This window comes from Panthera onca, chromosome A3, assembly GCF_046562875.1.
Source record: "Panthera onca isolate mPanOnc1 chromosome A3, mPanOnc1 haplotype 2, whole genome shotgun sequence".
Taxonomy (NCBI): Eukaryota; Metazoa; Chordata; class Mammalia; order Carnivora; family Felidae; genus Panthera; species Panthera onca.
The window spans coordinates 136588549-136613395 of NC_138341.1; the positions used below are offsets into that span (position 1 = coordinate 136588549).

Sequence of the window (24847 nt, forward strand, 5' to 3'; positions counted from 1 at the left end):
AAACGGAAAGAAAAAAGCTAGCTGTTATTAGGGATTCTTTTCAAAACAACCCCTTTCCTAAAGGTATTTTGTATCAGCGCTCATTCTGTCTAGCCCCCCAGGATCTATTGCTAGGTGTCTCCGGAGTTCAGGGCTCAACACGGATATTCTAGGCGCTCAATGTAGAGATCCGGTCTTTTAAAGCCCAAACTGCTGTTGACATTTCTTTCTAGACTGCTCCCCTCCAGACCGTCTTCGCCACAACAGTCTGCTGGGGTTCTATTAATGGAGCAAGTACACTAGTGCTCTGTGTACAGGAAGTCTTCAAGTCTACATGGAAAATGTCTGCCATCGTTGAGAGCAGTGCCTTTGGGCCCCTCCCCTCCCCGCCAAGGGTCTTTTCCCCCAGAAAGCAGCTGCTGGGCTACTAGACCTCTGGGTCAAAGTCCACTACTTCCATCATCCCATCTGAGTTAATGGAGTCCTGCTGTCCAAGCAGACAGCGATTCTGGGGGCTCTGTCCTGGCACACCTTCTTCAGAAGGCACAGGCCTGCTGCCGGGTACAGTGCTTGGGTACAGAACAAAGAACAAAGAAGTTACGCTCTTAGCTCATGTAAACATTTCCGAACCGACACTCCCTTAGGAGGGACTCATTTAAATCACCTCTGTGACTATCGTACTCTCGACTTGCTCCCATTATTCCAGTTTAGAGAACTCAACCCACTGGGCTGAAAGCCTCTCTCCATCCCCACGGGAGAAAAGGCTGTGGGAGAAGTCGCCGCTACGAGAGACGGAAGCACGTGAACCCCAGGGGGCAGCCGACCCACCGTGTCCTTCAGAAGCTGTTCCTGCAGCACCTTCATGTCCTCCTTCATCGAGCACATCTGTAAAGCAGTATTGCACCCATGACGTTTACCGTCACATTTTCACAGTGAAGCTGTATCGATTATAGGAGTGTAAAAAAGCTTGTACCTCGGATGTAAAAACGGCGTCTTCGTAATCAGTGTTGCAGAAGACATTTTTGTCCAGTGATGCTTTCAAGTGGTGAAGCCTAGCAGAGGAAGTCACTTTTGAATTGCTACAATATTGCAATTACGTTTATATTTAAAAATTGAAAGTGTATATAGGTCATAGTCATTAAGAATGCCACACCAACCTCTGCAGCTCACTTTTTTGATAGGCACTGTACTTCTGAAGTATCTTCTCCCCCAATTCCTACATTTAAAAATACAAAAAAATAAAACTTGCAGAATTCCTATGTTCCTATTCCTAGTTTAAATAAACTTGGCTAGATGCTGAGCACATTCTAGATGTCATACACTGTCTCAGGGTTTCCCCCATATCATCAAAGGTACTCATCATAAGCTTCAGTCTCTAAGTGTGTGTATATGAAACCTAAAACTATTGTTTTTAATGTTTAATGTTTATTTTTTGAGAGAGAGAGAGAGAGAGAGAGAGAGAGTGTGTGAATGGGAGACACAGAATCCGAAGCAGGCCTGCACAGGGCCCGGTGTGGGGCCCGAACTCATGCTCCATGAGATCATGACCTGAGCCAAAGTCAGACGCTTCACTGACTGAGCCACCCAGGCACCCCTAAAACAATTTTCTAAAGAACAAAATTAACAGAAGTTTTCCTGAGTGTGGCTCTTTAAAAAAAAATTCTTAAAAGCACAAACCACAAATTCCTTCTCCAAATCTTTTAAAGACTGTGAATCTTTTTCAAAATTCTCCAGCTCCTCTATGATGATGAATTGGAATTTATCGAGTTTTTTGATCCTATTAAGGAAACAAAATGAAAAAAAATTTTAAACCATAGCATTCAGAAGACTGCAAAAAAGGCTTTTAGTACAGACCTGTACTCCTGAATCTGATGGTTCATGTTGGTCAGATGTTGTTGAGCTGTTTTCCAAGACTGCTTTGCAAAATAATCCATCATTTTTTGGCGGATCTGAAAAACACATTTTTAACTTGAAAACTCTTCACAAAATAATAATTTAACCAAGACTGTTAATAACAAAGCCTTTACCATGCAAATGACTAAGAAAAACTCAGAGAAGTAAAAAATGAAAAACTTGGTGATTTAAACTGAAGTGTTAATAAAAAAGCTCAGTCAGGGCAGTGTCTGGTTCCATCAAGAAAATTCTAAGGATTGAATTGATCGTTGTTTCCATAAGGACACCACACTCTGTTTATAAAAACGCTAGTGATTATAATTCTCTTCAGGAACAAAGCCCAAATTCACACTCAGAATGACGGTCTTCCACAAAAACATATATTTGCTGGATCTAGCCAGATGCAGAACAGAACAGATACACATAAATCAGGGCGGCTTCTCTGTTTATAGGTTGTCCTTTGATAATTAAAATATACAGAATCTTATTTCAGACGAAGGACAAAGACAAGAGAGGGGCTGATGATAAAAGGTGTTTTTCCACACGGGTTAACAGGAGGCGAAGACAAGTATTCCCAGCACAGGCATGTGAGATAAAGAGGTAGGTGGAGAAAACAAGAGTTGATTGTTTGTTTTAGAAAGTATTTTTGCAAACATCACCTCACTGGAGCCTCAGTGGCTAAGGCTCCACGAGCAGTGACCTGGTAAAGCAGTGCGAGAGGATTCCTCTGGCTTCCTCCTCGACTGCAGCAACCTTGCTAGCTGTCATCTCCGCGCAACGAAAACATGAGGCACGGAAAGAAAATTGTTCAGACCAAAAGAAAAAGCACGGAAGGGTCAAAATGGTAAACTGAAAAGGAAAATAAAGAATCTAGGAAAAGAAAGACTATGGAAAATGCACAGACTTGAGAAGAGAAACCAGGCTTAGAAGACAAATCACTCCGCTTCTCACCAGTCCGTGAGGAAAAGCGAGTTCCTAAACGGGTGTGTTGTTGCCAAAGGATCAAACGAGCTGCTCATCTAGTAGACAGGTGGCATATTATTTTATTGGGTATAAAATTGTCATTTAAAGAATGGTAACTTACATGAAATTTCCTCCTAAATTCTGTATTGAGCTTCTCACACATCATCCCCACACCTGAAATTTCACTTTCCCAGCTCTCCGCAGGAAGAGACAAGTCATTTGTTGATAACGGAGATATACTTTCAGATACTAAAAAATGGAGACAATCAGCTGAAGATATGCATTATTACAAATTTAGCCTTACTTGTCATGAGGCTGAGGACAAAAATCTTATTTTCAGATTCTATGTGTGATCTAATAATAGGACATAAAAGGTAGTTAAAAATATTTTCATTTCTAAAAAATCCTCTTGGCATGGGTATTGAGGCAAAAATGTTAACGGTGAAATGGAATGGTTATTTTTTTAACTATTTCCATGTTAATAACCAAATATTTAGTGACATACCAATGTATCTGTAAATTTACATTCTAGTAAAACGTGGTAATCAGTAATAGAATTAAAAAGAAGATTTAGGGCACAAAGACCCTTACTAACTATATTATTCACATAAAGTGAACTTGGTGATAGAGCATCATCCTTATGAGACTTATCCAAAGTTCTCTTTACAAAGGGGATTTTGTGTGTGTGTGTGTGTGTGTGTATCATTTAAGATCTCAAAAACCATCTTCCACAATTAATTGCATTTTGACACAGGCATTTGATCTACCTACCTTTATAAGTGTGATTGTCTGTGTCTTCAGTTCTGGATAGTTTTTTGGGAAGCAAGTATACTCTCCCTTCCTCCTCCTCTTCTACTACATCAGCATTACTTAGATTATCTTCTTCTATGTACATTCGTTTGCGACTAAAATGCTGTGTGGGGCCTTAGGAACAGTTAAAAAACAATAGCGCTACAATCTTGATCAAAAATAACCTAATAATTTTCTTGCTTTTATTAAAAAAGCCTTTCAGTTATTTGTTTGCATTGTTTTAGGCAGCTGTACATTAAATTCTCTCCAGCTTATTTTCAATTTGACATTAGCCACATTGAATAAATGGTATGACTTAAAATGTAATTCCTTTAGAAAGTGAAATTGCATAGTAGTTCAACAATGTTGTTTTTAAAGCAATGCTGTGACTACAAACCTGATACATGAGTAGAGTCACAAGGAATGTCGCACCGTATTTGCTCTCTTCCTTCACTAGACATAGATAGTGGAGACGCGGAGTGATTTCCCTAAAACAGGTATTAGAAATTGGGGGAAAAAATTCTGTAAGTCCTCTTGGCTTCACCTTTGATCATCCTTCTCAAACCCTAAAGCAAGTCAATTTGCAATCGTCCATTCTTTTTTTCAGATACTTTTGTTTAGGTCCCTTCCCAGCCCTCCTCCGCCAAGCTGTAAAATTTTGCATTTACCGTTCTGTGTCTTACAGATTATTAAAAATATTTTTGTTGATGGGCTATGGACTGTGGTAGTGGCACGAAGTTCAACCGATTCCTAAATAATCGTGAAACCAGAAAGTCCCCATTACAAATACACGTCAGTGGCTCAGCAACTATATCTTCACTATTTGAGAACTGACAACCTCTCATTTCAAAAATTTCAACTTTTTTCCATGATCTTTAAACATGGAAATACTTTGAACATCAGATTTTCAAGTAATAACCGTTGAAAAATATTTAAAATATATTAATCGTTTAGGGCCAGTAGTCTGATTCTTATAAGAACCATCTTAGTTTAAGTCTGATGGCTATAGTGTCCTTCAAACCTCTATTGCTCCTGTATGTGATCTTCTTTGTTACGTGCAAGTTCAACTCTGATATACTGTTTTTTCCCAAACTGTGTTTCCATCTGAATAGCTGGTGGAAAATTATGTGTTTCTTATGTAAGCACCACGGAACTTATTATTTTTTCTATGCACAACAGTATTATAAATTGGAGTATGCCTGGGCTATGAATGAGCAAGACCTACAGAAACCCAGAGGAAATTAGAAAATTATTTAAAGCCCAAAACAAAACCACAACAATATTCAACCAAAACTACTTATATTTCGAGGGAATAATTCATTCGCTGCTAAAACTCAACACCCATTTATAACAAAAAGGGAAAAAGTCCTTGGACAACTACAACGTTAATTTGATAAGTATCTACCAAAAACGATGGGTAAGTGTGTCTGCTAGTATGGCATTTATTTAACATTTCCCCAGAGGTCACAGTCACCTTAACAATAAGAAACTTAAGTATAAGGACTGGAATGGGAAATACACAAGTTATCATGAGTAACTGTCTATATCCAGAATCCAAGAGAACCTAGGCAGGGAATTATGACAAAATTAGTGAAGGTAGGTGGAGATATAAAAATCCATAGTGTTTCTATACAAAGCAAAAACATTAAAAACCCAGAAAAAAATTTTAAGGTTTTTTTTTAGTACAGCAAAAAGAAAATCCATAAAATACAGGAATTAATTTTCTTTGTGGAAGATCTGGCATCATTTTTTGGCAATAACACCAAAATGTAGAAAGAAAAATATATGGGTGAGAAAGCACCCAGTATCAATACTAGGAAATGGCATTCTTCCCTTGAACAAAGTAATTCCAAAATTTACATGGATGATTCAAGGGCCATGAAGATTTTAAGTAAAAGAATGAGAGGGGCAGGGTTGGTGAAACAGCCTGCAAGTGTTAAAGTCTATACCAACGACAGCAATGGGGCATTAGCACAGAGACAGACTGGCCAGTCACACGGAACAGTGCCCAGCAGTTGGCCCTCCAGGTTGCCTAGGCTGTGCCCAGATTAGCATTACGAACGATGCACAAAGGAAGGCACTTCATGTATGATGCTGCACTAATGCCCGAGAAAGACTGAAAACCTAGAAGTTAAAACTAACATTTTTACAAGAAAGGAAAATATGACCATAGCTGAGGGATTTCTTGATCACAGAAAGACTCTGGTAAATTCCATTATAACAAGTTTTGTCATATGGAAATTTTTTTTCATTTAAGTGAAATTATAGCTACTGGAAAAAGAATGTTTGCACTGCACATACATAAGCAATTTAGAATATCTAGACTATTTTAAGAACTACAAGTTTATAAAAAAAAAAAAGTCAAACAATTAAAAATTAGCAAAAAAAGGCAATTCACAAAATGGCCAAAAAACATGAAGTACTCACTGATGTTTTTAATCGGTAAAATGCAAATCAAAGTTATACACTACACATCAGATTGGTGATCACAAACAGAACATCTGGTAACGGTTAAAACTGTAGAGAAAACTGCCACTATCACAGAGAGTGTCAGAGAGTATAAGCTGACAGAACTAATTTATATAGCAAATTTCTAATATCTCAGAGTCAACAGTCAACGGGAAACAAATGGCCGATGAATATGTAACAATTAAAATTCTGACTAGTACAACGTAGCCTGAAAGAAAAGTGGGCAGGGAATCCCCTACGTTTTGAGATTTGCAAGACGGGAGGGACACTGGAGGGATTAAAGGATTCAGGGACACGAAGGATGGTACAGCAAAGGACCATGGGATGGTGACCTAGTGGAAAACTGGTGTTCTGCAATTGCGAGCCTTGCAAAGGTGCTTTGGGAGTTAACCAGGAGGGGGGCTTAGACCTGTCTGCTTTACATGGTGTAGCTCCACTGTTACTTGTTTGGCACACTGGAGGTTTCATAAGAGATTTGGTTAGAAAAATATGCTCTGTGAAAACTACTAAACAGAATAAAAGGACCTTAAAATCCTGCAGAAATACAAATATTCGGTTCAAAGTGATAGGACAGAGTTTGGTTTTATCAGAGGTCTCCTATCTGGGCTGTGGGTACACTGAACTCTCGTTAATTCCATGTCCGTATATGGAGGTCCACACACATCAAGAAAATAACGTATCTGGGTACTTACTACGTATCAGGTATTCTGCTTGTACAATCAGACTAATTTTTCACAACCCTACTGTACAGATGAGAAAACTGAGGTAGAGCGGGCTTCATTAGCTTGTAAAATGTCACACAGCTAGCAAGTATTTAAATGCAGTTCTGTCTCACTCAGAACTCTTTCAGCTATACCCAGTTATACTATCTTGGCAATCAGTTCTATAACTTTATAGAGAGACCTATAGAGAACTATAAAATTCTCCAAATTAAGCCATCTACACAACCCAAGTCAAAAGGGGATGGCAGTGGGGTGGGTTTTAAACTGGTACCGAAGTATCCACAACTTACAACTCTTCTCTGTAGGCATAGTATTTTAACCTCACTTTGACCATAATTGGTTCCTATCTTTAATGTCTTTTTACAACACTTTGAACATACCTACACGTTAGGAAGAAATGGTACACGTAACAATACACAAGAGAAGAAGAATGAAGAATTTTCCACTGTATCACTAACTCTGTTCATCTTAATATTCACTCATTCATGAACTATGTGGTTTTGATGCATAGACGAGTGAGCAGTGCCTCTGTTGAAGTGATCATTCCTTGAGAAGAGACACACTCGCTACTTCTCACGCCACCACACCCTTCCTCCTGGACAGCTAATTAGTCTGTCAATCTCACAGAGGCCGTTCTACTTACCAGTACGTTATTCTTGTCCCACAGACCAAACCCAGAACCCTAAGTTAGGTGGACAAGCAATGTGTACTTGATTAAAATTAGAGGGAAATGATTTCCCCACTTCAGATAGATCTGATAAAGGAGGAAAATAGCGTATATTCTTACCAACAAGAAGGATCGTGGAATTGGTGAGCAACGTTCTCGTGCACATACATTTTTGTCACTGTTTTTAGGTGACTTTGCTGGACCTCCGACTCTATATTTACTGTTTAAAGATTCAGGTGATGAAGTTTTCAGATAAGGTGATATGGATTTTGTTATACAGTCATAATCCTGAGTAAAATCCTTCTCTGTTATTTTCTCTATACCTATATTGCCTCACAAAACACAGATGACAGGTATTATCATTGATGTCTGCTTTGGAAATAGTAAGATGTTAAACTCTAAGACTACAATGATTTATCAAATCCTCATCTTCTTTGTATTTAAAAAGATAAATTTCTAATAAATTTAATTTATATTAAAATCATTTGATTTGTAAGGCTTAGAAAAATATTAATGGCTCCATTTAAGATGTAAGTATAAGAACTTTCAAAAGCTCAAACAAAAATATCTATAGTATGAGCTGCACCGTAATGATCAACCTAAGCATTATCTTGAGTATTTTGACATCACAGCCAGAACTGTTATAAAGTCACAGAATTTTCTGGTTGGAGATGGCTTGGGAAATCATCTTATCTAAATCCTTCATATATAGGTGAGGAAATTCATGGCTGAAATAAGTCTTAGTATAAATGGACTCTTAGTTTTCAGATAAAATCAGGGCATGTGCGTCTCTGTTACAGTGTGCGGTTATCGGAGATGTCAGTGGTCCTGGGCGCTGAGAAAATATTCTAGTAAAGAACAAAATAGCTACTTTGGAGGAAGTATATATTAACTTATGGATACTTGGAAATGCTTTAAAATATCCTTAAAAAGAACAGAAAAAAAGTGCAAACTTATAGTTACTATATTAGAAAAGTGTGTGTGTGTGTGTGTGTGTACCAGAGCTCCAAAGAATATGAATTTTTCTTTGTCAGTTGTCTTTCAATAAAAGCAAACCTCAAAAATAATCCACTATGGGTCCACGGTATGACTAGGATGTTCCTTGCAGACTTTTTTGTCAATGAAATGTAAAAGAGAAAAAGTAGAAATCCCCATCATTATTTTCACATTAAATGTGTCTGGGGATTAAAAACCTAAAAGTTGATTTAAGCTTTCACATTACAATTTGTAAACGTACATTAAGTATTTTCCACATTGAACCATTTGGTCTTTAACGTCCTCCCATGAAAACCTTGAGTGTCGTAGTGACACCGTTGCCACGTCTACTTAGCAAAGACTAAGTTACTAGCATTAACTAGTTCACAAAATGAAGTTTGACTACCTATAATTTTGAGGCACATATTTAAGATTAATCTTCAAACTCTGTTTTCACAGAGTTATAATAGAAACTTGTTGAATATTTAAAAGAAAAAAATGATACTGACATCTCATGACTTCTATAGATGATGGGCTCCCAGATAAAGATACAGGAGATAAGCCAAGGCTATTATCTCTTACGGCATCTTTTAGTAGAGATGAATTTTTCCATTCTTTTGATATATCCTTCTGTGATTCGGCAGAGAAGGCTTTCTTCTGTTTCTTTGGCAGCTTTATGGTTTTGCTTCTGGAATGCATATTTTCCTCCTAATTGTATTGGTAAGTTTTAAATTATACTTGAATGCAAGAAATTTATACGTGGACGCATAAAACAAATTATGCTGAAATATCAAATATCTTCTATTACTATACACGAGCACAACAGGGGCTTCAACATGAGTACTGAAGGACTTTCTGCGTGTAGAAGGCATATGACAAATTCATAGGAAAATATACATGGACTATAATATCCTAAGAAATGCAAATAAAGCACCGTAAGGAGGTTATATCCAGTTTAGGGAAACTAGAAACAGTTCTTGGATTTCATGGTACTTGACGTGCTCGGGAGGTATAGAGAAGACGGTGAGGGGAGACCCCTCCCCCCGACAGGGTGCAGGGACTGGAGCCGCACAGTCTAGTGTGGGAGTCCCAGGTTAGCCCATCTGGCTGTTTCAGCTCTGAGCATACACCGGGGAGCGGGGGAAATGAGATTGCAAAGGTATTCTGCTGCACTGACCACATAGAGACTGTCAGCGTTTTTCTTTGAAGAGGGAGATGACGACAGGGAGCTTGGGAAGACTCATCTGACTACATGGAGAGTAAATTAAAGTAAGAAGTGATAGAAAATGCAGACGTAAGTTATGAAGTCCTTAAAGTCTTCCAAGTAAAGAATAACAAGGTTACAAACAAAGGGAGGTACAACTTTAATTATGTGCCATCAGTCAGAACAGTGTAATGATCAGACCTACCTTCAGTGCCAGACTCTTTGGGTTCAAACCTTTGTTTTACCACCTCCTAGCTGTGTGACCTTGGGCAAGTTCCTTCATCTCTCTGAGCCTCAATTTCTCATTTGTAAAATGAGATGTCAATAATAGTACTAGTCACCTATGGTACTTAAGAGATTTTAAGAAGTTAAATCTATAAAGTACTTAGAATAGCACCTGGCAAACTATAAGCACTATTTTTCTTTTTTTCTTTTTTGACTTTGTTAAAAAAGCTTTCAAGCACAGACGGCTGGGGATATGTCTGTAACATTAAGAGACAGAAAGAAGTCAAGGATAGACACAGGTGGGCAGTGTGTGGGAAGAACCTCAGATCTAGTATTTTTGCTTCCATTCAACAGAAAGAGTCACAGCTTTCCAACAGTCTGCACTTTTCTGACGTATAATTTGGAAAAATTCAAGCCCTTTTCTAATTCAAAAATGTTATCTTAAAGTTCTAATTTTACTAGAGTCAAACATCTGTTTTGTAACACTAATGCCAACTTATCACACATTTTAACATACTGCGTAAAGATCAATTTTTAGCATATAACATTTCTCATATAGAAGGTTCAATCTTAAAATGTGACAAATTCGACATTTCTGTAAAAATACATTCTCTATTTAGTATTTTAACAGGCTTTTTAGAAATTTTTAATCTGAATTATATCTATTTACTTACCTTGACTAGCAATTTCTCTTTAAATGAATGTGAAAATTCTTGTTCACTCTCTGATTCTGAATTTGAGAGATCTTTGTAATTTTTTTTGGTTTTTGCCGCTCTTCGTGGAAGTCTGGTTCTCCCATCTGGAACTGTCTCCTCTACCTTTTTGGTGGTGTTTTTGTTGGGTGTCTTTAGGAGAAAAATTTTTGAATTAGTAGGTCAATATGTGAGATGTAAGAAATACAAGCTATTTGCTATAAACTTGGCCCTGTGACAATACATAAAATATTTGTATTTTATAAAATTCCTGATTAATATTTTAAAAATACTGGATTTTATCCTTCCGTCCAAATAACTTCCCCATCACCTTTTTTATTCCTATCACCAAAGCTCTGCGGGGTCTGGTATATCTATTACCTAACTTACATAAAAAAGAGAAAGAGAGGAAAAAAGAGGAACAGCTATAGGTACTAGAATCACAAAATAAAATAGACCTAAAACAGGCCAACATGATTCAAAAAGGCAGAAAGTAAGAGTATGCATGCAAAGGCTAGAACAATTATGGAGAAACAAGTAACAACAAGGATAAAATTATAACATGAAAAGTGAGGTTTTTTACACGCTAGGAGAAAAATAATTTTCAAGGGATGTTTGAACACCAACGTCTTGGTTTTACCATTTTAGATCTTGGTTGTCCCCTTTCCAATGATGGTCCTGCAATGCAAGAAAATAAAGTTACATTTTTCAAATAGATTAGAACTGGTATTAAAATTTATTAGAATATTTCTGCATAGAAGTTAAAATCATAACAAGAATACATATTTAAATTCATTCAAAAATTTGAATTTCGAGATGATTTGAGGCTAAACTGACATCGATAACTTTGTAGTGTTTGGTAGGATATAAATGACCAATTTCTTTTCTCCTTTACACTATGAAACTTCTTCAACATGCGTGAGAAGAGGGAATGTGAGTTATAAAGTGAACACCTATGCATCTATCAATTTAAAAGCTAGATTATGGATAATGATGTTATCTATTTACGTGTACTCTCTCTGAGGCTCAATATCCCCTCTGCCAAAAGGGAGTATTTTCATTATCGTGAATTGTTTCTCATTCATTTGGTCTTAAAAAAAATAAAGTTTTACTTCACAGATATGTATCCCTAAACAATATAATGAACTTTATAAAACAGTATCCTCTCCTATGTAATATTCTACGGTGTGCTTTATTTTTCGCCCCTCATTGTTTCTAAGATTCATCCATATTTCCTGAGAGTAGCTTTAGTCCCTATTCCTTTTTTTGCCTTTCAGGCACAATCAACTTTCTGAATATTCTCTGAAGCCTAAGAAATGGGACTATCCAAGCCAAGGAAGCAATGAAGTTCTGGGAGAAAGGTCTTCCAATCCTGGCGATAAGCCAGTCCCTACATGTGACTTGCAGACATGCAGCCGTTTAAACAAAACCATTCACTCAGAAGTCCAATTTTTTTTTAAAGTCTGTACTGATTACAGTACTCTAACCTTGAGTGTCTCAAGATGTTACAAATGAGTATAAACTCCCTGAGAGCATGTGACTTTTATCAGCTCCTGGCTGATACCACGCCGCTGCCCAGAGCAGGTGCAGTGCATCTTTCGGCCTCTTCTCACAGGTCCTGTCTGGGCTCTGGCCACCCCCCACCCCCCGCCCCCACTGCACTCCCCGCACCAGCACATGCTGCTGTCTCAGACTTCTCTCTCTCTCTCTCTCTCTCTCTCTCTCTCTCTCTCGTATTAAGATGATTCTGCTGCTTCTCGTCTTGGTGGAGATGACAGGCCTCATCTCTTTTCAAGATTCAGCCTCATTCACCAATACGTGCCAAGCTTCATTTCCAGGTTTTTGTTTTTACTTCTGTTTACGCCGTCATGCACCCCACCCCCCACATACACAGAGGCTACTATTGGTTATATTCATCCTGACATAAAGTAAAGGCTGGTTCTCTTAAATATCAACTTAAAAGGTCTTATTTTAAAAATGGAATATATAAAATCTCTGTGTTTTAGTAAACAAGCTAGGAAAATGGTCCATATGTCTAGCCAAAAAACCCATACCTCAAACTCTTATCCAACTGCTTTAAGAGATTCACTAGACAAAGCAAAAGCCATATGCTGGGAAGACATTCTGTGGAAGATTTAGGCAAAAATATTTCTGCAAGAAAATGGTTTTCCTTATAATATGTTTTTATATGCATTCCTAAAAAGTACATGTGTTAGCTGTGACAGGAAATGGCATGTCCAAGATTTGATTTTTGCTAAGAGTGTTGGGTTCATGAGTATTTAATAACACACTATCCACAATAATTGCTAAACAATTGTAGAACAGCAGGCCACGAGTGGACAAATGGTGAAGAGTATGCATGAACCAAAGAATACGACAATCACATTTTCTGTCTTTAAGATTCCAGTAAAAAAAAATAATTTCTACACAACCATATTACTAAAAAGAAAACAAAAAACAAAACCACTGTAGTGTCGTGGTGTATTTACTCTTCTACTCATAAGACTACATAGTTATCAACACTAACAATGTACAGATATACTTGTCAGCCAACAAAGCATTTTAAGTAGTTGACATGGTAAAATCATTTCCAATATTTCTCTGAAGTCATTTCTTACTTGATTTGCCACTTTTCTGTTTCTTCACATTTTTATTTCTGCTATAGTCTATCAGCTGTGGTTTTGATTTTGGTTCCTTCAGCCAGCTAACATCGGTCTTGCTGTCATCACATCTGTATTCTGTGTCAGTATCACTAAAGAGATTTTTCTTTTTATGATTTGCTACAATCTATTAAAAAAAAAAAAGAATCCATATAATAGATGAAGAAACGTGTCTCATTATATACCATTAAAGGTAAGTTAAGCTAGGGGCGCCTGGGTGGCTCAGTTGGATTAGCATCCAACTTTGGCTCAGTTCATGATCTCACAGTTCGTGGATTTGAACCCCGCATCAGGCTCTGTGCTGACAGCTCAGAGCCTGGGGCCTGCTTCGGATTCTGTGTCTCTTTCTCTCTCTGCCCCTCACCCACCTGTGCTTGTCTGTCTTTCAAAAATAAACAAATGTAGGGGCGCCTGGGTGGCTCAGTCGGTTAAGTGTCTGACTTTGGCTCAGGTCATGATCTCACGATCCGTGAGTTCAAGCCCCGCGTCGGGTTCTGTGCTGAGACAGCTCAGAGCCTGGAGCCCGTTTCAGATTCTGTGTCTCTCTCTCTCTCTCTGCCCTTCCCCTGTTCATGTTCTGTCTCTCTCTGTCTCAAAAATAAATAAACGTTAAAAAAAATAAAAATAAAAAATAAATAAATGTAAAAAAAATTTTTTTAAAGTTAAGCTAAAAAACAAAAAAACAGAAACGACCCAAGCAACAGAAAAACTAACTTAATTTTTTAGCATACTAATGTACCTGGCATTAAGAACACATATCCAGACAGACAAATCACCCAGAAACCCAGATCAGAGACTGAGATTCCTATTTTGTTGTTGTTTGAAAGTTAAAACAGCTTACTTCCACACAGACACGAGCTGATGCCATCAAAGAAAGTAACTAAAGCTATCATATCTTCTGTTAGTAGATGACTTACAAATAGCTCTGAGACCATAACAGAGTCATAGTGGGCACATGAACAGTCTAATAGAGGGGGAAAAACCCAAATATTTTTGTTTTCTAGATCTGTGATCATCTCTGGCACAGGAAATTTTTGTTTAAGTATTTATCTTGAGAGAGAGGGTGTGCATACACGGGGGGAGGAGTAGAGAGAGAATCCCAAGCAGGCTCTGTGCTGTCAGCGCAGAGCTCGATCTCAAACCGTGAGATCATGACCTGAGCCAAAACGAAGAGCTGGACACTCAACCGACTGAGCCACCCAGGTGCCCCAGAAAATTATTTTTTAAAATAAAGTTCTTAACGGACACATTAGGATATTGTAACTTACTTTTTTATCTTTTGTTTTGAGAGAAGATTCAAGTTCATCATGATTCCTCAAACCTATCCTTAAACAAAAAGATGCATTAATTTTAATTTAATTACTTTTTCCTTAAGGTAACATGCACCGAACAGCTAGACACGGGTCTTCAGCCTTACTCTTTCACTAGCTCACTGTATAATTCTGGCCAATCGCTCATCCTCTCTGACCTCGGTTCATTATAAAAATAACAAGGTTGGATGAAGGACTGAGTCCCTCCAGCTTCATCATCGGACATGCACAGCTAACATGACAAGTGCAGAGGACGCACATGTCAGTTTCAGGAGTAAAGGCCGAAGTGTCAGGAACGTCAGGGGGCAGTCCCACCAACAACGTTCCCCATCCTTCTTCTCAGTATGGTAGAGCCTCTCACACAAACTGGGAGGACATACTGAAGAAAAAGAACAGCTGAGAAACTTATTTTACTCTGATCCATCCGATTATAATAAAGACACCTACAATTTTATTGAATTATCCACACAGGCTTCTGTAGCTGCAGCTTGAAATTCCTGGATCTAGATTGTGAATAAACATTAAAAATTTTTTCTTAGTGTCAAAATAAGGTAAACATACATTTTAAAAAATAAACATATAAATTCTAGTTTCTATCACTTCCTATCGTAAGACGCATCAATTAAATTAAGCTTACTAAAATACTTTTATATATAAAAAGAAAGTTAATACTATAAAATATATTAAAATATATATATTATATATATATTTTATAATATATATATAATATATATATTTATAAATATAAAAATATTGTATATATATATAATATATAAGTATAATATAATTTATTTAATATATATTATAAATATAATATAAAATATATATAATTATATATAATTATGTATAATTATATAATATATTAAAAATATATTAAAAAAATAAGTAAGAGTAATGGTTTTAAAATGTCTTGTATCAAGAAGCAAAGCGATGTTCTTGAAGTAGTAGGGTGAGTCCCCACTCCCATGTCCTAATTACTCATTTTTCTCTACTTCAGGCCAAAAGGTTTTAAAGGAAACCAAATATGCCTAAGTTGGTACAAAAGAAGTTTTAAAGTATTTAAACATACTTTAAAGCATATCTACGAGAGAATGGAAACCAAAAAACATACACTGTAATAACAATATAGTGAATACAAAATAAATACTGAATAACCAATACAAAATACTGATTTCTAGCTTACTCCAAGTTTTATAATAGGCTCATCAGCGCCATTCAAGTTAAAATTGTAAACATCATTCCTGTAAAAATGAAGAGAAATATTAACTTCATTATATAATAAATATTCTTCGTATATGAAGAAAACTGCAAGATCTATGAAAAATTACTTACAGTGGGCATTCAGAAGTAACATTAACAAAAGTAGTCTTCAGTTGCCTATAACTTTTTTTCTGAACTTTTTCCTAAATACAAAAGAAGTTTATATACAACCATTGAAACTTGTACATTAGTATACTTGGCAAACAACATGCGCAATTGTATTTTTCATCTATTTTCTACCTGTTTCTACTCATATTTTCCATCTGTAGCTGTTGCCTTAATGTAAACTGAATAAAAGTATTAAACATCCACACTGTTATAAATTTTGAAGACTTAGGTATTAAATAAGAATATGACTGAAAGTAAGTTAAATACAAACATAGAATCCTTACTTTTTAATATGCACTGCCATCACTGTACACAGGTAAATGACCTTTTCACTGGTTTCAAAACAAGCTGAACCTTAGTGATTCCAGAATCACAAAAGAAACATGCTTCTTTTTTTTCTAGACTTGTTTGCTTTAAAGTCTTCAACAGAAAAACTTTGGGAGAGACTAAGGTTTATGGAAGATCACTACTAATATCACTAAATGATTGCTTACCGAAAAGAGATGCTCAGAAGTCTAATAAGTTGGAAATATTAAAACAAAACATTCATTTTAGTTGTTAACTATATTCAATTTGATTATGTACTTCGGCTATCTTATATATAATTATGTGTATTATTCCAGAAAGTTTATCCCTTAATATATTACTCCTCTGATCGCTTATCTGAGTTATCCTTTCCAATATGATTTTTACCAGTGTTTAGATACATCTGTTAAACTCGTCTATTGCACGCTAGTGTGTGTAGGTATTACAGAAGACACAAAGATAAGCCAAGATATAAAGAGAGATACAAAAGTAAGCAGAAGTGTCACACAGGATACAAAGATGATTTAAACAGACACACTCTAATAGAAGACACCAGAGAGAAAAAAGAACTGCAAGACTCAGTAAAGTATCAAAAAATGGTACAAAGGAACTGGCGTGCAGATTCTGCCCATGTGGGGTTTGCAAGTTTTCAAAAAGAAGGCGGACTCTGAAGCAAGACTCGCGAGGAGAAATCAAGCTCTGATGAGCAGAAAAGAGTGTGAGAGCATCCCGACTCAGTTCGGTTTTTCATAAAGAGGGGAAGAAAAAGAGAATAAGCACTTAGGGAAAACACTTCGGGGAATCTCAAGTTATTATGCTTCAGCTAAAGGAGACATGTCTAGGGAACTAATACTCGGAAATAAAGACAGACTTTTAAAGGGACTAGAGAGCCCGCCTAAGTCTGCACTCAGTAAGCAACAGGGACCAGAGAAGGCATCTGAACAGAATGGCACAGCTGAAGTGTGTGCTTTAAAAAGAGAAAAAGCTGGCACTGAACAGAATGGCGGACTGACAAGAGAAATACTAGAGGCAAAAAAATTACATAAATGCCACTGCAATAATCCAGGGATTAGAAATGAGAACTCAAACTAGGATAAAGGAGCTACATAAGGCGGCAGAGGGTGATGTAAGAGGAACGTACAGAAGGTGAACCTCAAAACTTGAAATTAAATGGATAGGAAGTAATTGTGAGGAATAATTCAAAGGCAATTGGTATTTTAAGCCTGCATAAATAATTTTTTTAACAGAAATACAGAGTTAAGAAAGATCTTCTTGTCAGAAGAGATGAGATTAGCTAAGGAAAACAAATGAAAACAAAGATTTATTGAATCACAAGGCAGAAAGTGAAAATATCACACTCACACACGTAAAAGAAACATTTTGGGGGCACCTAGGCGGCTCAGTCAGTTAAGCGTCCAACTCCTGACTGCAGCTCAGGTCATGATCTCACAGTTGGTGAGATCAAGCCCTACGCTGGGCTCTGCACTGCCGCTTGGGATTCCCTCTCTCTGCCCCTTCTCTCTCGGTCTCTCTCTCTCAAAAGAAGTAAATAAATAACTTAAGAGAGAGGAACTTTTATTTTGAAAAGCAGAACAGAAAGGACTATTTCGAGCACTTGTCACTAAACTTGCGGTCGTTTAACCCATTTATCAACATGCTGAAAACATTAACTCCATCCTACTGTGCTTCCATTTTATGTTTACAGTTATCAGAGTTTGACTATACATTTGGTGTAGTGAAATAAATGAAACCTACCTTACTGAGCTGTAGATCAGATTTGTTTGAAAAACCACTATAAAAGAGATATTGTCAAAATGAAACAAGCAATCATCAGTGGAATGTTCTTCGTAAAAGCCATGTTAGGTAAGGTAAAACATTTGGGTCGCTAAGTTTACATTCGGTACACTGTAAATAACTGCAGTGTGACAAGACTAGTCTCGTAATCCTGCAACCTCCCTCCTCGTAAACAGCAACCATAACCGCTAATTCTAAGCTGAACCACGCACGCGGCAAAAGGTGCCGAGCAATTTGAAACGAATGGTTCTGCCATGAGAGGGTTTCATGCCTTGTAGTAAGGCCAGAATTAATTTAGACATGAATTAACCACCTACAACCTGTAAAGAAACATCTTTTAATAAGAAAAGACCTAACCTTCAGAAAGACTGCAGACAAAAAATAACATATTTATTATATGAAAGCGACTCAGCTCAGCTCATTTCGATTTCCTATTCCGTTCAAGCAACATATGTACACGTATTTAGTCTTACTCATCACTAGGCTCAATAAATAAAATCTGAAAATGTCGATAGCCTAAAGACTTATGAAAAGGTATGCTCTATCAATATGGTATTTTGATACTTTATAAAATATAATCACATACTACAATGACTAATTTCAAATTTAGTTCCCTTCCTGTATAATTAAAACAGCTACTATTTACAAAAGTAAGTAACTAGGTGTTTTCTACTAGAAAGTTAATACTATTTGAACATGTTCAAAACTAATTTTCTTGTAACTGTGAAATAATTTAGTTGGATCTGTCAGAAAAATATTTATGTCTAAAATTTAAGTACATACCCATCAATCAAAGACTCCTTGAATTTTCTTGTAGACTTTATGTCATCCTTGGGTTTATATCTCTTATTGAGTTGGTTTATCAAGGAGTCTGCTGCATCGGTAAATCCTTTCTCTTTTGACTTTTCCCTCTGAAACAATGTATAAGTTACTTTAAGACTCTACCAGTTAACCTTCAAAGGAAAATAAAGGCTGAAAGAAATGTTTAAGAAAAATCTGGTTTTATATATAACTACAAAGAGAAATAAAGCGGGTAAGAAATGATTTAGTAAGTTTGGGCTTCGTTAGGCATTAAATAACACAGGATAAAACTTAACAAAGAGAACCACGCAGAGTGCTCTGTAGAGATCAAAAGAAAAGTTTCCATCCATGTAAAAATAAATGGAACTAAAATACAACTGTGATGGCATTGCTGAAGGATACAAGGTTAATATACAAAAGTTGACTGCTTTCTTATAAACTAGTGATGAACAACTAGAATTTGAAATTACATTCCGTTTACATTAGTACTCCCCCCAAAATGAAATACTCAAGTATAAATCTAACAAAACATGTATGAGCTCTATATGAGAAAAACTATATGACGAATGAAGACAATCAAAGACTCTAAATAAATGGAGAGAAACTTCAGGTTCACAGATAGGAAGGTTAATATTGTCAAGATGTCCGTTCTTCCCAACTGGATCTAGAGTTCATGTAATCCCAACAAAAATCCCATAAGTTATTTTGTGGATATCAACAAAGTGATTCTACAATGTACACAGAGAAGCAAGAGACCCAGAATAGCCAATATAATGTTGAAGAACAAAGTTGTCAGATTGACACTACCCTACTTTAAGACTTGCTAAAATGATACAACAATCACTATAGTGTGGTATTGATGAAAGAACAAATAGAATAATAGAACAAAACAGAGAGCCCAGAAATAAGCCCTCATAGTCATCTGATCTTTGACAAAGGAGCAAAAGCAATGCAATGGAGAAAGGACAGTCTTTTCAGCAGACGGCGATGGAATAACTGGACATCCACACATCCACATGCAAAAACAAAACAAAACAAAACAAAACAAAACAAAACAAAACAAAACAAACAAACCAGAATCCGGACAGACCTTACACCTTTCACAAAAAAATTAACTTAAAAGGGACCACAGGGGTGCCTGGGTGGCTCAGTCAGTTAAGCCTCTGACTCTTGATTTTGGCTTAGGTCATCATCTCACAGTTGTGAGATCAAGCCCCACGTCGGGCTCTGCTCTGAGCGTGGTGTCTGCTTGGGATTCTCCGTCTCTCCCTCTGCCTCTCTCTCTCTAACTAAACAAACATTAAAAAAAAAAAAAAAAAAAAAAAAAGGACCATAAACCTAAATGTAAAATGCAAACTATAAAACTCCTAGAAGGTAACATAGAAGAAAATCTAGGTGATCTTGGGTTTGGCAATGCCTTTTTGTCTATAACACCAAAAGCACAATCCACAAAACACAAAGTTGGTAAGTAGAACTTCACTAAAATTAAAAACTTCCGCTCTGTAAAAGACACTGTTTAGAAAATGAAAAGATAAGCCATAAACAGAAAATATTTGTGCAACACATATCTGATAAAGGATTTGGACAGGCATACCACAACATACCGTGGGTTTGGTTCTAGATCACAGAGATAAAGCGAGTAATGCATTAAAATGAGTCCAATGAACTTGGTTTCCCAGCACATATAAAAGTTATGCTTACGCTATACTGCAGCCTATTAAATGCACAATACCATTATGTCTTAAAAAAACAAAGTACATACCTTAATTAAAAAATACTTCAATGCTAAAACATGCTAATCACCTGAGTCTTCAGCAAATGGTAATCTTTTTGCTGGTAGAGGGTTCTGCCTCATCACTGGTGGCTGCTGACTGAACAGGGCGGTGGCTGTTGAGGACTAGGGCGGCTGTGGCCATTTCTTAAAATAAGACAGCAATGAAGTTGGCTGCACTGACGGACTCTCCCTTTCATGGGCGATTCCCGTGTAGCATGCAACGCTGCTTCATGGTATTTTACTCACAGCAGAACTTCTTTCAAAAATTGAAGTCAATTTTCTCAAGCGACGCCTATGATTTTCTCAGCTAAGTTCATGTAATATTCTACATTCTTTGTGGTCAATCTTCCCAGAATCTTCCCCAAGAGTAGATTCCATCTCAAGAAACCACTTTCTCTGCTCCTCCATAAGAAGCAACTCCTCATCCATTCAATTTCATTGTGAGATTTCGGCCATTCAGTCCCCTCTTCAGGCTCCACTTCTAATTCCAGTTCTCCAGCTGTTTCCACCACATCTGTAGCTACTTAGGTACCTCCTTCCTCCACTCAAGTCCTGAATCCCCCAACGTCGTCCATGTAGATTGGAATCAACTCTTCCAAACTCCTGTCAATGTTGATAGTTTGACCTTTTTCCATGAATCATAAATGTTCTTAATGGTATCTCAAATGGTGAATCCTTTCCAGAGGTTTTCAATTTAGTTTACCCAGATCCATCGCAGGAATCACTATCTACAGCAGCTGTAGCCATATGAAATGTATTTCTTAAACAGTAAGACTTGAAAGTAGAAATTACTCTTTGATCCACCGGCTACAGAATGGATGTTGTGTTAGCAGGCATAAAAACTTTAATTTTGTTGTGTATCTCCATCAAAGCTCTTGAGTGACCAGATATAATGTCAGTGAGAAATAATATTTTATTTTTTAAGTGTTTATTGAGAAAGAGAGAGAGAGGGAGGGAGGGAGGGAGGGAGAGAGAGAGAGAGAGAGAGAAGGAGGAAGAGGAGGAGGAGGAGGAGGAGGAGAAGGAGGAGGAGAAGGAGGAGGAGAAGGAGGAGGAGGAGGAGGAGGAGGAGGAGGAGGAGGAGGAGGAGGAGAAGGAGGAGGAGGAGGAGGAGGAGGAGGAGGAGGAGGAGGAGGAGAGGAGAGAGGGAGACAGAGAATCCCAGGCAGGCTCCACAGCTGTCAGCACAGAGACCAATGTGGGGATCGAACTCACAAATGGCAAGATCATGACCTGAGCCCAAACCAAGAGTCACACACTTAACTGAGCCACAAAAGTGCCCTGAGGAGTAATAATATTTTAAAAGGAATCATATTTTTCTGAGCAGGTCTCAACAGCAGGCTTACAACATTCAGCAAACTGTGCTATAAACGGATATGCTGTCACCCAGGCTTTGCTGTTCCATTTATAAAGCACAGGCAGAAGGGATTTAGCATGATTCTTAAGGGTCCTAGGATTTTTTACAACATTAAATGAGCACTGACTTCAACTTCCTATCACCAGCTGCATTAGTTCCTAACAAAAGAGTCAGCCTGTCCTTTGAAGCTCTGATGCCAGACATTGACTTGTCTCTAGCTATCGAAGTCCCAAATGGTACCTTCTTCCAAGATAAGGCTATTTTGTCTACACTGAAAATCCACTGTTTAATGGAGCCAAACTTATTACTTATTTTATTCCGGCTGGATCTTCCAGAGAACTTGCCGCAGCTTCTACGTCAGCACTTGCTGCCTCACCTTGCCCTTTTAGGTTCTAGAGACAGCTTCTTCCCTTAAACTTCATGAACCAACCTCTGCCAGCTTCAACCTTTTCTTACTGCTCGCAGCCTTCATAAAATTGAAGGGAGTTAGGGCCTTGCTCTTAATTAGCCTTTGGCGGAAGAGAATTTGGCGGTTGGTTTGAGCTTCTATCCGGGCCACTAAAACCTTCTCCAGGTCAGCAGTAAAATGGTTTCACAAGAGGCTGAGCTTTTTGCTTATCTCAGCTTTCTGCTTGCCTTCCTCATTAAACTTAATCCTATTTTTTTAGCTTTCAACTTCAAGTGAGAGACTGAGAGACGTGTGCCTCTTCCTTTCACATGAACACGGAGAGACGACGACGGTAGGGTTATTAACTGGCCAAATTTCACTACTGGGTGTCTCAGGGAATAGGGAGGCCTGAGGGGAGGGAGAGAGACGAGGGAGTGGCCAGTGAGTGGAGCGAGACAAACGCATTTGTCACGTCTGCCATCTTCTCTGGGTGTGGTTGGGTTGTGGCACTTCAATTACAATCGGAACAAAAAACACTGATCACAGATCACCATAACTGATACAATAATAACGAAAAACTTTGAAATATCATGAAAATTACCAAAATGTGACAGAGACAAAAGTGAGCAAATGCTGTTAGAAAAACGGCACCAATACACTTGCTCAATACAGGGTTGCCACAAACCTTCAGTTTGTAAAAAATGCAACATCTACAGAGTGCAATAAAGTTTGGCGTGCCTGTATCGAAATTATACAAACAACTATTGATACTCAACAGTAACAAAGAACTCACTTAAAAAATGAGTAAGAGATCTGAATACGTAATGCACCAAGGAAGACATACAGAGGGTAAATAAAAATATAAAAAGATGCTGAAAATCATAGATCATGAGAAAACTGCAAATTAAAACAAGACACCACTGAGCACATACGACAACAGCTAGAATCCAAAACGCTGACAACACCCAATACTGGCAAGGGTGTAGACCAATAGGAACTCACTCATCTGTTGCTTGGAATGCAAAAATGGTACAGCCACTTTTTCCACTTTGGGAAGACATGCGGTCTCTTACAAAACTAAACACACGATCTAGCAATTCTCCCAAATGAGTTGGAAGCTTACGTCCACCTAAAACCTGCACGTGAATGTTTACAGAAGCTTTATTTATTAAGTGTTAAACCACGGAAGCAACCAAGATGTCCTTTCACAGGTGAACAGATAAACAAATCTCGGTACACCATGCAATGGGATGTTACTCAGCAGCAAAAAAAAATCAGCCGTCAAGCCCTGAAAAGACACAGAGACACGTCACGGCATGTCGCTGAGTGAAAGAAGCCATGTGAAAAGACTACATACTATATGGTTCCAATTCTACGACATTCTGGAAAAGGCAAAAGTACTACGGAGACAGCAACAAGATCAGTGATCGACACGAGTTTTAGGAGGGAGTTAGCACAGGGGAAGTGTAGGCAGGAAAACGATTATGTAGGATAATGTAACAGTAGGTACAGGCTGCTATACATCTATCAAAACACACAGAACATACAACACAATGAATGAACCTCAACTCTACTTTAACCTCTAACCTCAACTACAGGCTTTAGTTAATAATAATGTAACGATGTTGGTGCATAATTTGTAACCCATATACCCACTGATGTAAGATGTCAATGACAGGAGAAACTGGGGTGTGGGTGAAGGGGCATATGGGAACTCTGTATACTTATACACCTGAGACTGCTCTAAAAAATCCCATTATTTTAGGGGCATCTGGCTGCCTCAGTCGGTAGTACGTGCGACTCTTGATCATGCAGTTGTGAGTTCAAGCCCCACACTGGGTGTAGCGATTACTTAAAAAAAAAGTAAAAACGAATAATACTCTAAAAATGGAAGGACTACAAAGAATTATTACCTGCATAATTTTAGGTAATTTGGCTGAAAGAAAACTCCCTATAATAAAGACATGAGTTCTCTTGTCTTAACTTTAGTTTTACCTTTCTCAGGGAACCAGGCATATGTTTTGTTTTTAATTATGGTAAAATACAACATGAACATAAATACAAAATTTACTATTTTAACCATTTTTAAGTTTATGGGTTTGTTTTGTCTTTTAAAGTTTACTTGGGGGGGGGGGGAGAGGCAGAGAGAGAGAGAGGACCCCAAGCAGGCCCTACGCTGTCAGACACGGGGCTCCACCTCACAAACCGCGAGATCATGACCCGATTCAAAATCAAGAGTCAGATGCTTAACCAACTGAGCCCCCCGGGCGCCCCTACGTGTATGTTTTTATATGTAACAAAGATAGTAAGTTATTACTTACTATCTCTTCTTGAGATTACTTGGCTTCGAACTGTAGCAAAAATGAACTCCCCATAAAATAGCGAGCGTGTGATTTAAGAACTTCCAGCATAATTAGAGCCAACTTGGGAAATGTGTACCATCGTGCTACAGAGGTTCTATTTCTCTGGATTAACAGTAAACAAGAAGCAGAATCGGATGCCTACCTTAAA

At 37.6% G+C, this 24847-nt stretch overlaps 1 protein-coding gene across 5 annotated transcripts in view; it reads right to left on the bottom strand.

Annotated features, from left to right (window-relative positions):
* SYCP2 (synaptonemal complex protein 2) overlaps window positions 1-24847 on the bottom strand; it is a 67375-nt gene that overhangs the window by 5188 nt on the left and 37340 nt on the right. For 2 of the 5 annotated variants that reach the window (XM_078443890.2, XM_078443895.2), the window contains exons 20-38: window positions 18800-18927; window positions 17978-18014; window positions 15881-15951; window positions 15732-15789; window positions 14996-15051; window positions 14507-14564; window positions 13197-13365; window positions 11219-11256; window positions 10561-10731; window positions 8967-9165; window positions 7603-7814; window positions 4022-4112; window positions 3607-3759; window positions 2957-3084; window positions 1834-1928; window positions 1657-1756; window positions 1137-1195; window positions 953-1031; window positions 808-864 (exon numbers count right to left, since the gene is read on the bottom strand). In XM_078443890.2, the coding sequence (XP_078300016.2) occupies window positions 808-864; window positions 953-1031; window positions 1137-1195; window positions 1657-1756; window positions 1834-1928; window positions 2957-3084; window positions 3607-3759; window positions 4022-4112; window positions 7603-7814; window positions 8967-9165; window positions 10561-10731; window positions 11219-11256; window positions 13197-13365; window positions 14507-14564; window positions 14996-15051; window positions 15732-15789; window positions 15881-15951; window positions 17978-18014; window positions 18800-18927 (1959 nt within the window). Of the gene's footprint in view, window positions 1-807; window positions 865-952; window positions 1032-1136; window positions 1196-1656; window positions 1757-1833; window positions 1929-2956; window positions 3085-3606; window positions 3760-4021; window positions 4113-7602; window positions 7815-8966; window positions 9166-10560; window positions 10732-11218; window positions 11257-13196; window positions 13366-14506; window positions 14565-14995; window positions 15052-15731; window positions 15790-15880; window positions 15952-17977; window positions 18015-18799; window positions 18928-24847 lie in introns of those variants that run through there. The other 3 variants (XM_078443896.2, XM_078443894.2, XM_078443897.2) reach the window with 2 other exon arrangements.